General features: G+C 36.9%; 1 protein-coding gene across 1 annotated transcript in view; it reads right to left on the minus strand.

Moving 5' to 3' along the window:
• STMN3 (stathmin 3) overlaps positions 1 to 16,324 on the minus strand; it is a 38,141-nt gene that overhangs the window by 7,490 nt on the left and 14,327 nt on the right. The window contains exons 2-3 of the mRNA XM_051976797.1: positions 9,528 to 9,623; positions 8,186 to 8,361 (exon numbers count right to left, since the gene is read on the minus strand). Of these exons, the coding sequence (XP_051832757.1) occupies positions 8,186 to 8,361; positions 9,528 to 9,623 (272 nt within the window). The remainder of the gene's footprint in view (positions 1 to 8,185; positions 8,362 to 9,527; positions 9,624 to 16,324) is intronic.

Here is a 16,324-nt window from a genome sequence, read left to right on the forward strand (position 1 = left end):
TGTTCATTAAATAATTAGGGCTGTAGAGATCTGGCCTCTCTGGCATTCTAAAAGATAAAACTCCAGATGTCCTATCTCAGATATCTAATTAGCATCCTCTATCTCTTGGTTCAGACTTTCTGTCTCTAATTGACTACCCCCTTTATTCCCAGTTTATCAGAATTTATGGTCCTACCCCCAACCTGTCAGAACCGAATTGATGGTCCCTGACTGGAAATTCCTGCTGTTTACCAATGCTCAGACTCCACCCCTTGCCTTTGTCTCCCCGATCTTGGAGCCACATATAAAAATCATTGGAATCTCACATTTGAGGCGAATGCTGAATGATTTAAAACATCAGCTCTAGGACCAAAATGGATCCTTTGGTCCCAGAAAATCTCTCCCTCTGAGGAATCCAAATAAAATATTAAAAACTCTCTAATCTTTATCTTGCCTCAGTTTCTCTGGCATTACAGTTCCCTAATGTTTAGTGCTTAACACATTGTAAAAGTTTGTTGATTAATTGAAAAATGACAATAGTTAAGAGTATTCTTACCGTCCACAAATTTTCTTTTCTTTCTTTTGCCTCCTTCACATACCACTTGTATTATAATTATCTGTGAATGTTATATTGTCTTATACTCCTCTTTCCTACCTCAATTTAAGGTCATGACTGCCTGGAACTATATTATTTTGTAATCTTCATTACTACCAGCACCACCCACCCTACCCCAGTTCCTAACATAGACGAAACGGTGGATAGAATGTTGACTTAGAATCAGGAAGACCTGAGTTTAAATCTTGCTTCAGATATCTTCATGATTCTATTAGGTCCCTTAACCTCTCTTGTCCTTAGTTTTCTCATCTGTAAAATGGGAATGATAATATTGATGAGGTACTGAATAACTGGGTGCAGCTGGCAGAGAAAGAATGAAATATTGATGGATTTGCTCCTTGAGGCAAGCAGGAAAGGCACTGATGGGGAACACTATGACGTTATGGCTCCACCTTGCTGTGTCCAGCCAAAAAAATCCATGTTACATCAAACCCAAGGTTAAGTTTCCGCTATAAATTTGTCTATGGTTCACACCATTTTTGCTGTATTCCCTTTATAGCCCTCCAATGCACTCTGCCTCTTGGTGTCTTTCTCCTCACCCCTCTCCCATGTCATATGGTGTCTCTCCTCTCAAAATCCCACCATGCCTTATAGTGTCTTTCTCCTTGTAGTTAACTATCTCTTTTAGGGTTCTAAATCTCTTTTGCTATTTCACCTGCTAGCTAAATCCATACTCCAGCCTCATGGGATGTTCCCTTTCCCCTGGTAAATTGTGATTTCATTAGAGAACTTGTCTTTTCTATCATTAATTGTTAAAAACACCTTTCCTTGCTAACTATATGCTCTCTCAACTCATTTCATATTTATCACTCCTAGTGCCTTTTGAATCTCTCCATTTTCTCTGTAACCTCTTCTCCTTAATAAATCTATCTTTTGCCAAAGAGAATTCTTTACAGGTCAGAACCCCAACATTTGATGCCTATACCAATCTCAACCTTTGATGCCCTCCTAAACCAGATCAATATCACTTGTCTTACCTGGTTGTTGTGAAGATCAAATGAAATAGTGTATATGAGGAGCTTTGCAAACACAAAACACTACAAAAATGCATTATTTGCATAAAATAAGTACTTAATGTTTGTTGAATTGAAAGAGCTATGAGGTAGGAAGAATGAGATTATAAATTTTACAGGTATCCCTTATATTTTAGTGAAGTTTTAAGCTTAAAAAGTTTAAACTTTAATTATCCTTTAAGCTTTAGGAGCTTAACCCTGCACCAACACTTTTTGGATAACCTATATAACAGAATTACAATATGAAGAATTAAATAGATGGAAAAGGTCCAATTTTATCTTCTATTACATTCTAATCATATAATCAGCCTATTCTTTTCAGCAATAATAGTTTACTGGCTAAAGTACTATACCAAGATCTTTTCCTGCATAAGAAATTCCCAACGAAAATGGATGGAAAAGACATCTAAATCTTTCAAGTCCCATCTCCAAGAAGTTTTTCCAGTTACTCTAGCCCACTCTTCATTGAGCTTTATAGAGTGTTATAATAAGCATAATTTTGGAATTACTTGAACTAAATTTTGCTGTGGGGAAAAGTATTTTGTAAGCTAGGAGTGGCAACAATAGCAGCAGCCTTTATATTTAGGTAGTACTAAATCATATTTATGGGCAGCTAAGTGATACAAAGGTTAGAGTTTCAGAAATGGAATCAAAAAGATTCATCTTCTTGAGTTCAAATCTGGCCTCCAACATTTACTAGCTGCATCCCTGAGCAAGTCACTTAGCTCTGTTTGCCTCAATTTCCTCATCTGTCAAATGAGATGGAGAGGGAAATGGCAAACCATGCCAGTATCTTTGCCAAGAAAAAGGTCAAGAAGAGTAAGATACAACTGAAAAATGACTGTACAAAAACAGTCATATTTATTCTATATAAATGTATGGCATATTTGTGTATTGCATAACATGTACATTTTACCTAAATGTCATATATTTAGGCTTTCCCTGTCTAATGAGAAAGTACAATATTCATTAAAACACTGTTAGAGGGACCAGTTGGAGCTATTGGATAGATATGTGACCAGCTGTTAAGTGTTAGGGAATATATTCCTTGTGTCATTGCAAATCACTGGAGAAGCAGCTGTGTGCAGTGTATTGTTAGTTAACTAAAGGATGCATAGGACATTGTAAGTGTTAAGGGAGGGCCTGTGTTTCATACTTCTTTTGGACTCTTCACAGCAACCCTTTATCATTCTGTTTTTCCCCCCTGTGCTTTTGTAGATGCTGCCTTCTATGGCTGCAATTTCCAAATCTCCAAATATTATTGTTCACATTTTCTATAGCACTTGAAGATTTATACTTCACATTTTTATCACAATAACCTTGGAAAGGTGGGTAATGCAAGTCTTCTTTCATCTAACTTTACAGACAAGGGAATGGAGCCTCAGAGAAGTTGTGATTTGCCCTTGGACATACCTCTAGTAAGTGTTACACAGCTAATCAAAATCAGAGGTGAAGAGTCTTGATTCTAAGTCTAATCCTTGCCAGTGCACTGTGATATCTCTTACTACATTATGCCTATAATAACCTTTTTCCTTTTAATGTCAAAATTGAGTGTCATTTTTCCTTGAAATCTTCAATGATCTCCCCCCCCATCTCCATCCAATTTATCCAGGTTCATTTCTAGTCCTCTTGATCTATATCTTGCCACTGGATCCAGATGGCTCAGGCAGATGACCTTGCTCAACTCTCCCTCTTTTTAATCCAATTAATTTGCAAGTCATGGCATTATTTTCCTGATGTCATGGTTCTAGAATGAAGGGCAAAAAACAATAATTCCTCCCATTAGAGGGGAAGCCAAGAGGTACTGAGCCTAAAGTCAGGAAGACCTGAGTTCAAGTTGGACCTCAGACACTTACTGGTTGTACAGTTAATACAATCTGGACAAGATACTTAACCTTTGTCCATCTCAATTTTCTCATCTGTAAAATGAGGTTAATAACACCAGTGTAGTAAGAATTAAATGAAATATTTGTAAAAAGTACTTACTTAGCACAGTAACTTGAACATAATGGGAACTATGTAAATTCTGATTCTCCTCCTTAGTAATGATAAGTCCAATTCATTTGCTAATACTGACTATGTGTACCCCTATTTGCCTCAGTTTCCTTATCTGTAAAATAAGCTGGAGCAGGAAATAGTAAGCTACTCTAGTACTTTTACCAAGAAAATCCCAAATGGGGTCAGACAGAGTTGGCTACAACTGAAACAGAAGAATTAAGTGTAAATCATTTAGCTAAGCATTTCAAGTATCTCGTAGCATTTTATTTAGATATCTGTATGCTTGCCTTATTATGCTATATTAAATATTTTCCTTATCTCCAAAAAGGGACTACAAGATTTTTTAGAAGCAAAAATTTGAATGAATTTTGAATACTACTAGCATCTAGAACAGACCAGACCAAATACAGCTTGCCATTTTCCAATTGATAAATGATGAAAGTATATTCACAATTTTCAGATGAAGAAATTAAAGACATTTTTAGTCATATGAAAAAATGTTCTAAATCACTATTGATTAGAGAAATTGTTGGAGACAGGAAACAAAGAGCCAAAAAAAAAAAGAAATGCAAATTAAGACAACTAAGGTACCATTTCACACCGTTCAGAGTGGCTAAGATAAAGAAAAGATAATGATAAATGTTGGAGGAGATGTGGGAAAACTGGGATACTAATGCATTGTTGGTGGAGTTGTAAACTGATCCAACTATTCTGGAGAATAAATTGGAATTATGCCCATAGGACTATAAAACTGTGCATGTGCTTTGATACAGCAGTGTCTCTACTGGATCTGCATCCCAAAGAGATCATAAAAAAAGGGGAAAAGACCCACATGTGGGTCTCCACATTTGGGGAATGGCAGAATAAGTTATGATATATAAATATAATAGAATATTATTGTTCTATAAGAAAGGATGAGCAAGCTGATTTCAGAAAAGCCTGGAAAGAAATATATGTATTGATAGTGAGTGAAGTTTATGAGTAGAACCAAAAGTACATTGTACACAACAAAATCAAGATTAAGCAATGATCAACTGTGATGGATTTTTTCAACAATGAAGTGATTCAAGACAATTCCAATAGACTTGGGATAGAAAGAATCATTGGCATCCAGAAAGAGAACTATAGAGACTGAATGTGGATCAAAGCATAGTATTTTCACTTTTTTTTGTTGTTGTTTATTTGCCTGGGTTTTTTCTTTCTCATTTTTCCCCTTTCTGATCTGATTTTTCTTGCAAGCATGATAAATGTGGAAATATGTCTAGAAGAATTGCACATGTTTAACCCATTTTGGATTGCATGCTGTTTAGGGGAGAAGGGAGAGAAGAAGTGGGGGAAAAAAATTGGAACAGAAAGTTTTGAAAAGATGAATACTGAAAACTATCTTTGTATGAATTTGGAAAAATAAAAAGCAATTATTAAAAAATAAAATTACTCACATAAATAAATAAGTGCTTGTTGAATTTAACTGAATAGAGTTCTACACTGGTATGTACCAGTAAGCCAGAGCTGAGAATAGAGGTGAGTGACTCAATAATAATGAGCAGGTTTTAAAAAAATGATCACCTCCTAGAAAACTAGGAAGACTAGATCCTATTTAGAAATCCAAAATAATGGGGAGGCTTGGGCCATATGGGCAAGAAAAGGGAATAAGACAGCATTTCAGGGATATAAGGGGAGCCAATGAGGCAGGGAATTTGGCAACAAATTTTTCGAAATAATATTAACTCCTGTGGGACCTATTGTATCCTGAGATGCCAATTAATTCTACAAAGATACAGAAAAAGTCTCCAAGGGGAAGCAATAGAAGGGGGAAAAGGCCCTCCTGCTGAGTTATCAGGCGCCTCATCGGCCATAACTTGAAACTAGAAAAGCCTTAAAGAAAACAACTTTTAAAAAAATTATCTTTTTAAAGTGTTTTCCAAAGGACTAAGAGAGTAATTGTCTATTCTGTCAACTAGGCACTCCTGGTTAGTACTCCCATTAGCCCAGTATTAGAATGGGACTTGGGGATACAGAAAAGATACTCCTTCTTTTTAAAATTATTATTATAGCTTTTAATTTGCAAAATATGTCAGCATTGACAATTGTAAAACCTTTTGTTCCAATTTTTTCCCTCCTTCCCCCCACCTCCTCCCCCAGATGTAGGTAGTCCAATACATGTTAAATATGTTAAAGTATATGTTAAATACAATACATATATATATATACACATATGTCCAAACAGTTATTTTGTTGCACAAGAAGAATAGGACTTTGAAATAATGTATAATTAACCTGTGAAGGAAATCAAAAAAGCAAGCGGACAAAACTAGAGGAATTGGGAATGCTATGTAGTGGTTCACACTTATTTCCCAGAGTTCTTTAGTTGGGTGTAGCTGGTTCTATTCGTTATTGAACAAATGGATCTAATTTGGTTCATCTCATTGTTGAAGAGAGCCACGTCCATCAGAATTGATCATCATATAGTATTGTTGAAGTATATAATGATTTTCTGGTCGTGCTCATTTCACTCAGCATCAGTTCATCTAAGTCTCTCCAGGCCTTTCTGAAATCATCCTGCTGGTCATTTCTTACAGAAAAATAATATTCCATAACATTCATATACCACAATGTATTCATTCATTCTCCAATTGATGGGCATCCACTCAGTTTCCAATTTCTGGCCACTACAAAGAGGGCTTCCACAAATATTTTTGCACATACAAATCCCTTTCCCTTCTTTAAGATCTCTTTGGGATATAAACCCAGTAGAAACATTGCTGGATCAAAGGATATGCAGAGTATGATAACTTTTTGAGCATAATTCCAAATCACTCTCCAGAATGGCTGGATGTATTCACAATTCCATCAACAATGAAGATACCCCTTCTAACAATATTAGCTGCAGTGAGTAAATAGACATTAAGTACTATGTTGCAGGCACAATGCCTGGCAAGCCCAGGCAAAAAGCAGAAGTTTTTCAACCTTTTTGGGTTACAGATTCCTTTCACAGTCCGATGAAGTCTATATATTCTTACATGTTGTTGACTTAATTCATAATTAAAAGAAATGCTAAATTTCTTTAGAAGTTAAAAAAAGAAGATAAATTTTTTTACCATCCAGGTTCACAGACCTCCCCAAAAATCTATCCACAGAACATTTGAGGCTCCATGGGCCCCCCATGTTAAGAACCCCAAGGTAAGAACCCCTGCTGTTAGCAGCTGCTTTAGCCAATATCAAGAGTGTATTAGTCTGTTTGTAGCAGCCCTGTTTGTAGTGGCTAGAAACTGGAAAATGAATGGATGCCCATCAATTGGAGAATGGCTGGATAAATTGTGGTATATGAATGTTATGGAATATTATTGCTCTGTAAGGAATGACCAGCAGGATGAATACAGAGAGGCTTGGAGAGACCTACATGGACTGATGCTAAGTGAGATGAGCAGAACTAGGAGATCATTATACACTTCGACAACGATATTGTATGAGGATGTATTCTGAGGGAAGTGGATTTCTCTGACAAAGAGACTTAACTGAGTTTCATTGGAGAAATGATGGACAGAAACAGCTACACCCAAAGAAGGAATACTGGGAAAATGAATGTGAACTATTTGCATTTTTGATTTTCTTCCCGAGTTATTTTTACCTTCTGAATCCAATTCTCCCTGTGCAGCGGGAGAACTGTTCGGTTCTGCAAATATGTATTGTATCTAGGATATACTGCAACATATTTAACATATATAGGACTGCTTGCCATCTTGGGGGGGGGGAGGAGGGAGGGAGGGGAAAAAACGAAACATAAGTGATTGCAAGGGATAATGTCGTGTAAAAATTATCTTGGCATGGATTCTGTCAATACAAAGTTATTACTAAATAAAATAAAATTTAAAAAAAAAAGAGTGTATTAGTCAATATTTAACAACTAGCTTGAGTATAGGAGGGATTGTAGGCAAGATGTACTTTTAAATTTAATCTGCATTAACATTCTCAGTCATTTTCTTTAGTCCAGACAATCAGCAAAAAACAAATCAAACACTGATGATCGATCTGTGTTTGCTGATTTTAGTGGTGTAAATGTCTCACAGAAAATTTAACAATCAGATTTCAAGAGCCAATTCAAGCTTGCTCCAGCATTGTTCTGGAGTCACTTGATAAATACTCTGTCACTCACATTCTGAGATCCAATGATGTTGATATTTTTCATGCAAGGTCTCCAGAATAGTGTGATTTCCATGGGATTGGAGCTGCCTTTGGTTCCTGCATAAGTGCAAAACTGCCACTTCCAATACCTCAGCAAAAAGATCCAGGATGCTAAAAATCCAAGTGCCCTTTCTGTAATCCAATAATCTTGGTAGAAAAAAGTAGAGTAGAAGGAAGTAAAGAAACCCACCTGCATTTTACAAAAAGGTCTGTAGGAAGGAAAAGCCCCATGTAATTTAAGCCACCAGCCCTGCTGAACATTTTCACAAGCAAAACTCTTAAAAGAATAAAGTTGACAATCTTCATTTACATATTGATAGGGCTAGAGCAGGAAAAGCTAAGGTCATAGTCACCATAATTAGGATTTGTAAATAGATAGTATAAAAGAATTCTTTACCTTCCTTCTCTCCTCAGCAGCCTCCAGCCTTTTCTGCAGTTCCTCCAGAGAAATGTCCTTCTTCTTGGGTGGGGAGGAAAGTATAGGACTTTCTGGGGACAGATCTGAAGGTGACTTTAAAATCACCTCAAAGCTCTGGCCAGATGCTCTCTTGTCCAGTTGCTTTACTTCCATGTCTATGAGAAGAAGATAGGTTTGATGCATTTATCATGCTCACTACCTTGGAAAAACAACGGATGAGAGACTTAGGAGAAACCTTAGAAGCTCTTCCATCAGGGTGCATCCCGATGAGGGTGTGGTCCCTTTAAGATTCCTTTCTTTCTGATTCCTAGCCCCTCCTAGTTGTTGTAATTATCAATCCAGGACCTTTTGATTCACAAAATCCTGGTCCCTTTGAATTCCAATAGCCCCATCTGGATCTGAGCCAACTTGGGACTCTACCCACAGGCCCCTCTAGCTAAATCTCTCATAAAAGAGTTGGAATCCTCTCTTGGCAGAGGTTCCAAACATGCCAGTCTTACATCTGGCATGCCAGGACCCTCTGTCCACTGGAACTCTGTGTCTGGTGCCCTTCTTATCTCTACCTTCACCTATTTCCTTTACTATACATTAACCTTAATTCCAAACCCCTTAATAAACTTCTTTTATCAATATAGCTTTTCGGTCCAATAAATTCCTTTATTGGGGACTTGCGCTGCTACTAGACTTAATGTAACTCAATATCCTTGCGCCAGACTCAAGGGGGTTTCAGGAGAACTCTGTTTGACTCCCTGTACCCCGAACCTGCCACTAGACCTCAACTAAACCCTAATTTCATTTAGGTACCCCATATCTAGACCTCATCACATCCAAATTTTAAGACAGATATTATGTTGGAGGAAAGAGACATGCCTCAACTTTTGGCTGGATTTTAAGTCAGCATCTTCCCTGATATACCCTTTAATTTTTTTTCCTAAGTAGCCTCCTTTTCTGTCTGATTCAAAGCTTCTCACTCATCCTGTGTGCCAAGCATTTTAGCTAGGCTTATGAATGAAGGTCCAGAAGCAAATATAAAAGCAGAAGGAGGGGAAAGCAAGCTTTTCTGGGTTCTTACTTCTCTCTTCTGTTTAATCGTATAGCAAATACTGAAGGACATGCCAAAAATAAGCAGTTATCCCACTTTGTTCCTGATCACATAAAGGAGTGCTGGTGTTCCCTAGTCATTTTTACAGGCCAAAACAGCTTTTGTAAACTGGCAGCCATTCTCCTAAGGCTCTGTGGTATGAACTGAAATACTTTTAGTAAAGCCGACTTATGGCAGTAGGATTTTGCTAGCTAAAATGGTAGTGGATTGGATACTTACCTCCATATTGATAAATGGTGTTTGGATGGGGCTGGGTATAGAAGCAGGAGCAGATCAGTGAAAGCACAGACAGCTCCTTCATTTTTTCCTTGTATGCTGTCAAAACAAAAATTAGGATGAAATAAGAATTTAAAAAAGTCTCTGGTCTCCCATAAAAATTAACATTCAAGACTGTTTCTCTGCCTCTCTCTTTCTCTCATGTGCATGCACACAAGCATACATATATATATACACACACACACACACACACATACATACATACCATACAACAGCACATAGAGCACTGGACCTGGAGTCAGGAAGACTCACATTCAAATATAGCCTCAGACACTTCCTAGCTGTGTGCCCTGGGCAAATCACTTAACCCTATTTTCCTCAATTTCCTTATTTGTAAAGTGAGCTGGAAAAGGAAATGACAAACTACTCAAGTTTCTTTATAAAGAAAACCCCAAATGGGGTCACAAAGAGTCAGACACTACTATTGTTTGTTCTTTGTCTCCAAAGAGAATCAATGACATCATGTCAATGAACTTGAACAACCCTGTACAAATCACTTAAACTCTGTCACATTTTCTTCAACTAGCAAAGTGATCATAATGGCACCTACCTCACAGGGTTATTTTAAAGATCAAATGAGATGATAATTTGTAAAGCATTTAGCAAGTGCCTGCTACATAGTCCGCTGTTAATAAATGTTAATTCCATTCCAAATGTGAGAGTTCATAACTAAAAGGACAGCTGTAAAAACCCTTAGCTCCTATATTCAATATACTAAATCAGTCAGTAGAGAACCAAGCAAATGCCTCACAGCTCAGTAGTTTAGAGGGAGCTAGACAAGGTGTTTAAAAAGAAAAAAAAAATGTTTTCTAAGAGGGTTTCATTTTGTGTAATTTTAATAACATAAGATAAAAATTCTAGATAATGTCTGTTGTTACAACTTCTAGGAGAGACAAACTGCTGAGCTACTTAACTGAATGCATAGTAGAATATCAACATTATAGTATTGAGCTTAGGAGAGTATAAATTCATCTGGAATTGAATATTGGACAACTGGATATCAGACCTCAGAAAGTATAGAAGTGGCATAGAAAATGGAATAGATTAATGTTTGTGGATATGGCCAATGATATTTTCTGGGATTTGGTAATGATGGGGGTGAATTGTGTCATAGAGGGTAAAAGAAGGGTGACTCGGGGTCTCAGACTCTCCTCTGGGAAAAGCATACCTTTCCCAGACAAGCCCTTCCCAAGTTAAGTGACTTCATTCAATTGGAGATCTTGGTCAAATCACTCTCCGTTGAAACTGAGATCTTTTGGGGGTGGCCCGGATCCCCTTCAGAGAGTTCCCAGACTCTGGGAAAAAGCCTTCAAACTCCCAGTTAGGTAATTTTATTCCTATTGAGTGACTCAAAACTCCAAGATAAGTACTCTCTTTTCAACTGGAAATCTAGACTGGGGACATTGATTGAAACCCCAGCCTCAGACTACTAATAGAAGACAACTCTGAACTTCAAATCTTTGCAGAAGTCTGAAACAGGATTATGCTTTGCCAAGGAAGCTCTCTTCTTGCCAAAGCTGCGGGCCAGGACTCTTGCCTATTGTGAAGATATCCTCTTCTCAGCATTAACCCTTGTTATTTCCCTGACAGGACCTTTGCCACTAAGAAGTCTGTTTTCCTAACAGGCTGGCTTCTTAGTGAACAATAAAATTCTCTTTTGCCATACAGACTTCTTGGATTTGTGAATTCTTTCGCATTGGACCTGCACCAACCAGAGAGGATTCTCATCCCAATTCTCATATCTCTTCACTACCACTAGCCTCATCATTTGTACCTCATCAGTAACTACATCTATTAATTGGAAATATCTTTTAAAGGGTCTCATGAACAATGGCATCACTACCCAAAAAAAAGGTATAAAGGTTGCTTAATCCAGCATGCTAACACAGGCACTTTTATCCTGACTACTTTTTAAATACATAGACTTTTTATTATTATTATTATTATTGATGTTACCAGGGAATACAAATCTATGAACAGCTTATCCAAGGGTAGGAACTATCCCAGCACTACACAAACAACTAGGAGGTTGACTTCCTTCCATGAAAAAGGATCTAGAGGAGACTTTGGATACTTGATTCTGATGTGTCTCATTTCCATAATTGTTAAGTAATTGTAGCTTATAGAACCTATTTTAAGCAAGCTACTCTGCTAGTCATTGCTTGGTCTAAGGAGATGAGATGTGATCCTTGGCTAAGATTATAATTTAGTAAAAACAAAAAGAAAAAAAAGGATAAGATGTGCACAAATAACTTCAATACAAGGCAAAATGTTCATGATAAACATCTGGGAAAAAATGACACCATTAACCAATCAGTATACATAGTCAGGTACTGTGCTATGTGCTGAGATATGAAGAAACAAGTAAAATAGTCTCTGCCTTCAAAAAGCTTATATTCTCTCAGTAAAGATTGTGTGTGTGTGTGCAAGTGCAGCCAGAATAAAGCCAAGAGAATATGATGAGTACAAATGGTGATTGGACTATGATCATAGGCCATATAAGAATATGTAGAGTACTTAGCTGATGGCTTTTAGAGTATGCATACACATTTGGTAACTGGTTCTGAGTTGCTAACTACATGGTAAATAGGAGCACTCTTAGACTGATTCTGAAAAGAGACCTTTGGGCCCTAGACCAGCAGTGGCCCAGACTAGGGCTATTCCAGCATTTAGATATGAACTTAGAAGGACCAAAACTATGCAGAAATGGTTTCTGCATAAAGTTTGAACTTACTTTCTTAGAGACTGAGATGGTATAAGAGAAGCTGCATCACAGAAGTACTGCCCAGGAATATTGGTGTTTCTGTTCTTGCTAAATTCTTTTTGTAAAAGAAAATGTTTATTGCTTAGAACTGAGGTATTAGTCACTAGAGGTTAACATGAAGGAGAGACACATAGGAATGAGGGCTCAAGCTAATGGCATTGGAGAAAAGATACCCAAAACCTTCTCATGTTAGAAGTAGGAACTCAGATATTTAGGTCAGGGTTCAACATGTATATTCAAACTGAGACTTGCTAACGACTTTAGCTTAAAAAGGCCAAGGTCTCCCATTGTATCCTGGGCCATCTCTAGTCATCCTGATCTGTATCTTACCACTGAACCCAGATGGCTCTGGAGGAAAAAGTGGACAGCCCTCCCTCATTTAAATCCAATTTTCTTGCATGAAATGACATCATTTCCCTGATGTGAGGGCAATGCTATAAGGAAAGAACATATATTGGTATTTTCTAATTTCACTCTCTCAGAACAAGGCCTACTACATTGCCTGCTTACGGTTCAATAAAGGGTTCACTTCTTCATGTGGAAGTATTCGATGTTTTTAAAGGAAACAAAAACTTTTAGGAGACAAAAGGTGAACAAAAGATGCATTCCAGATATGGAAAACAGCCTGTACAAAGGAATGGTGGGTAGAAAATTATGTGTAAGAAATGCAAGAAACTTAGTCTATTTAGATTGTAAAGTAGGAAAATTAGTATTGTATAATGAGATTCAGAAAGTAGGTTGTTACATTCCAGTCCTAAAGAAAAGCAATGCCAAAGAATGTTCAAATTACTAAACAATTTTATTCATTTCACATTCAAACAAGATTATGCTAAGCTTTAGCAACATATGAACCAAGAATTATGATAAGAGTAGTATGATTTTCAAAGAGGCAGAGAAGCTAGAGACCAAATTGCCAACATTTGCTGGATTATAGAAAAAGCAAGTGAGTTCCAAAAAAAAAATCTAGTTCTGCTTCATTAACTACATGAAAGTTCTAGACATGTAGATTACAACTAAAGTGTGGCAAGTCCTCAAAGAAACAAGAGTACCAAATCATCTTACTTGACTCTTGAGGAATCTGTTTGTGAGCCAAGAAGCAACAATTGGAATCAAACATGGAACATCCAATTGTCTTAAGATAGGAAAAGGAGTATGACAAAGTTTTATACAATCATCTTATTTATTTAACATATGCAGAGTACATCATGTGAAATGCTAGGCTGGATGAATCAGAAGAATTGGATTTAAGGTTCCTGGGAGAAATATCAATGATCTCAGATATATAGAAGATACCATTCTGATGGTAAAAAGTGAAGCATTAAGTCTCTTGATGAAGGTGAAAGGGGAATATAAATGCTGGCTTTAAGCTTAACATCAAAAAACTTAAGATCGTGGCAACTGGTCCCATCATTTCCTAGCACATAGAAAAAGAAATGGAAGCAGTGTCAAATTTTATATTCTTAGGCCCTAAAACCACTGTATATGATAGCTGTTGCCATGAAATTAAAAGACGCCTGCTATCTGGAAGGAAAGCTAGGGTAAATCTAGACACATTACTAAAAAGCAGAGACATCACCTCGCCAACAAAGCTCCATATATTCAAAGTTTTGTTCTTCCAGTAGCAACGTATGACTTTAAGAATTGAACTATAGGGAAAGCTGAGTACTGCAGAATCAAGACTTTTGAATTGTGGAGCTAGAGAAGATTTTTGAGAGTTCCTTGGACATCAGAGAGATCAAATCAGTCACTTGAAAAATGTATAGAAATTAATAAAAGTGTTTTATCTCTCAAAAAAAATTATTCAGATTATTCGCTAGAAGTTTGAATACTGAAGCTGAAGATATGGGGCTCACTGCTGTTAGACCCTGATGTTAGGAAAGATTGAAGGTAAAAGGAAAAGAGTATGGCAGAGTAAAGATGGATAGATAGTGTTGTGGAAATAATAAACATGAACATGTACAGACTTCAGGAGAGAGTTGAAGATAGAAGGGCCTGGTATGCTAAGGTCCTTGGGGAGCATAGGATATGACTGAACAACAACCACAACAGCCAGGTTTAAAGTATTTTAAAAACCAAACAAAGGAGACAATAGGGAGCCATAAGTGTTTATTGAGTAGGGCAGTAAAATGGTTAGGAAAACCTTTTAAGCAATTATGTAGAACTATGATTAAAATAGGATGAGGATTAAGAATGGGAAACCAATAAGAAGGTTGTTATAATAGTCCAGTTAAGAGAGAATAAGATCTTAAACTAGGATGGTAACTGTGTGAGTAAAGAAAAGCGGATGGGTAGGAGAGATATTGTAGAAGTCACTATTACAAAATTTGACCGCCAATCTGAAATGTAGGATGTGGAGACAAAGAATTGTTATTATATTGAGATTGTTCAAATATTCGTGTTTGTAATAAGGGAGTTATTTTTCTTGCTTTCTCAGTGCAGGTGAGAGTATCTCTCTTTTTATTTACTGAATTTTTTTTTCTTAATCTCTTTGATAATTGAGTATAAAGTGGATTAAAATGAAGGAGAATTGGAGAAGTGAAACTGATTAGGCCATTGAAATTGTACAAGTGAGAGGTTAAGAGGACTAGAATTAGTGTAATGGCTATTTAAGTAGAAACTAAGGGAACATTTATAAGAGATGTTGGAAAGAGAAATAACAAGATTTTGTAACATTGTATATGTGGGTGAGTGAAACTGAAGAGTCAAGACTATGACAAGGAGAATGGTGGTTCCCTCAACAATAACATGGAATTTGGGAAGAGAAATGAATTCAGGAGACACAGATAAGTTTTGTTTTGGACATGGATTTGAGAAGTCTCTGCAAGATTTGATCATCTACATAGAAATGACCATTGAACTTATGGAAGCTGATGAGTTCCCCAAGTAGAATAATACATAGAGGGAAGATAAGACAGAACAGGACAGAGTTTGGCAAAGATCTAGTATAGGAGACTGAGAATGAATGGTCAGACACTTAGAAGGAAAACCAAGACTAAATGGAGTCAACAAAAACCTAGAGAGAGAGTTTCTAGGAGGAGACAGTAATCTACAGTGTTTGTAGATAGGTCAAGAAGACTGTATATGAAGCTATATTACTTTGAGGACATCAAGATAGCTCTTTTCCAGAAAACTGAGAGGGAGCTTCCAAATACTTTTAAAAGATCATAGATATTATTATGACTGAAAACAGGGTTCTGGGAAAAAAATATTGATGATTACTAGCCAATTCAACAAACATTCAGCAACTGCTATATGCAAAGTAATGTGCTAGGTACTAAGGTCAGGATACAGAAAAACTGTATAAAACATTCCTTTCCCTCCAAGAGCTTACATTCAACTATAAAACATGTACATAAATATAGTATAAGGAAAATTGAGTAGACAGAAAGAATCAACAGGAATAGTATTACTACTTTACCCTCTATATAAAATTTTTATGAAACAAATCTATAGTCTCCAAAGTTAGTCAAAGGCTAATGGAGAGTAAAGTGGAGTCTGAGTAAGCTATAGCATATTACTGATGAGGTGTATGAATGAATGAATGAATGCATGAGATCTCTTCTAGAGAAAGAATTGGCTAACCCCAGAGGCTGTGGCAAAAAGAGATTTTATTTTACAAAAAGAGGCTTTCCTCTTAGCAGACCTATTATGCCACAGTTCCTTTTTATTGTCCTGCCTCAGTTTCCCTAGTTGCAACTTTCTTTTTCTGCCCATTACAACTGAGATCATTAGGGCTGTGGAGATCTGATATTCCAGAAGATAAGACTCCAGATGTCCTATTTCAGATACCTAATTGGCATTGTCTATATCTCTAAGTTTCAGACTTCCTGGAACTAAGCTGGACACCTACTCAACTCCCAGTTTGTAAAAATTTATGATCCTATCCCCCAACCTGTCAGAACCAGATTGATAGTCCCTGCCTGGAGATTCCTGTTCACCAGAGTTTGGACTTCACCCCCCTGCCTTTGTTTAGCTA

Source organism: Antechinus flavipes, chromosome 2 (genome assembly GCF_016432865.1).
Source record: "Antechinus flavipes isolate AdamAnt ecotype Samford, QLD, Australia chromosome 2, AdamAnt_v2, whole genome shotgun sequence".
NCBI lineage: Eukaryota > Metazoa > Chordata > Mammalia > Dasyuromorphia > Dasyuridae > Antechinus > Antechinus flavipes.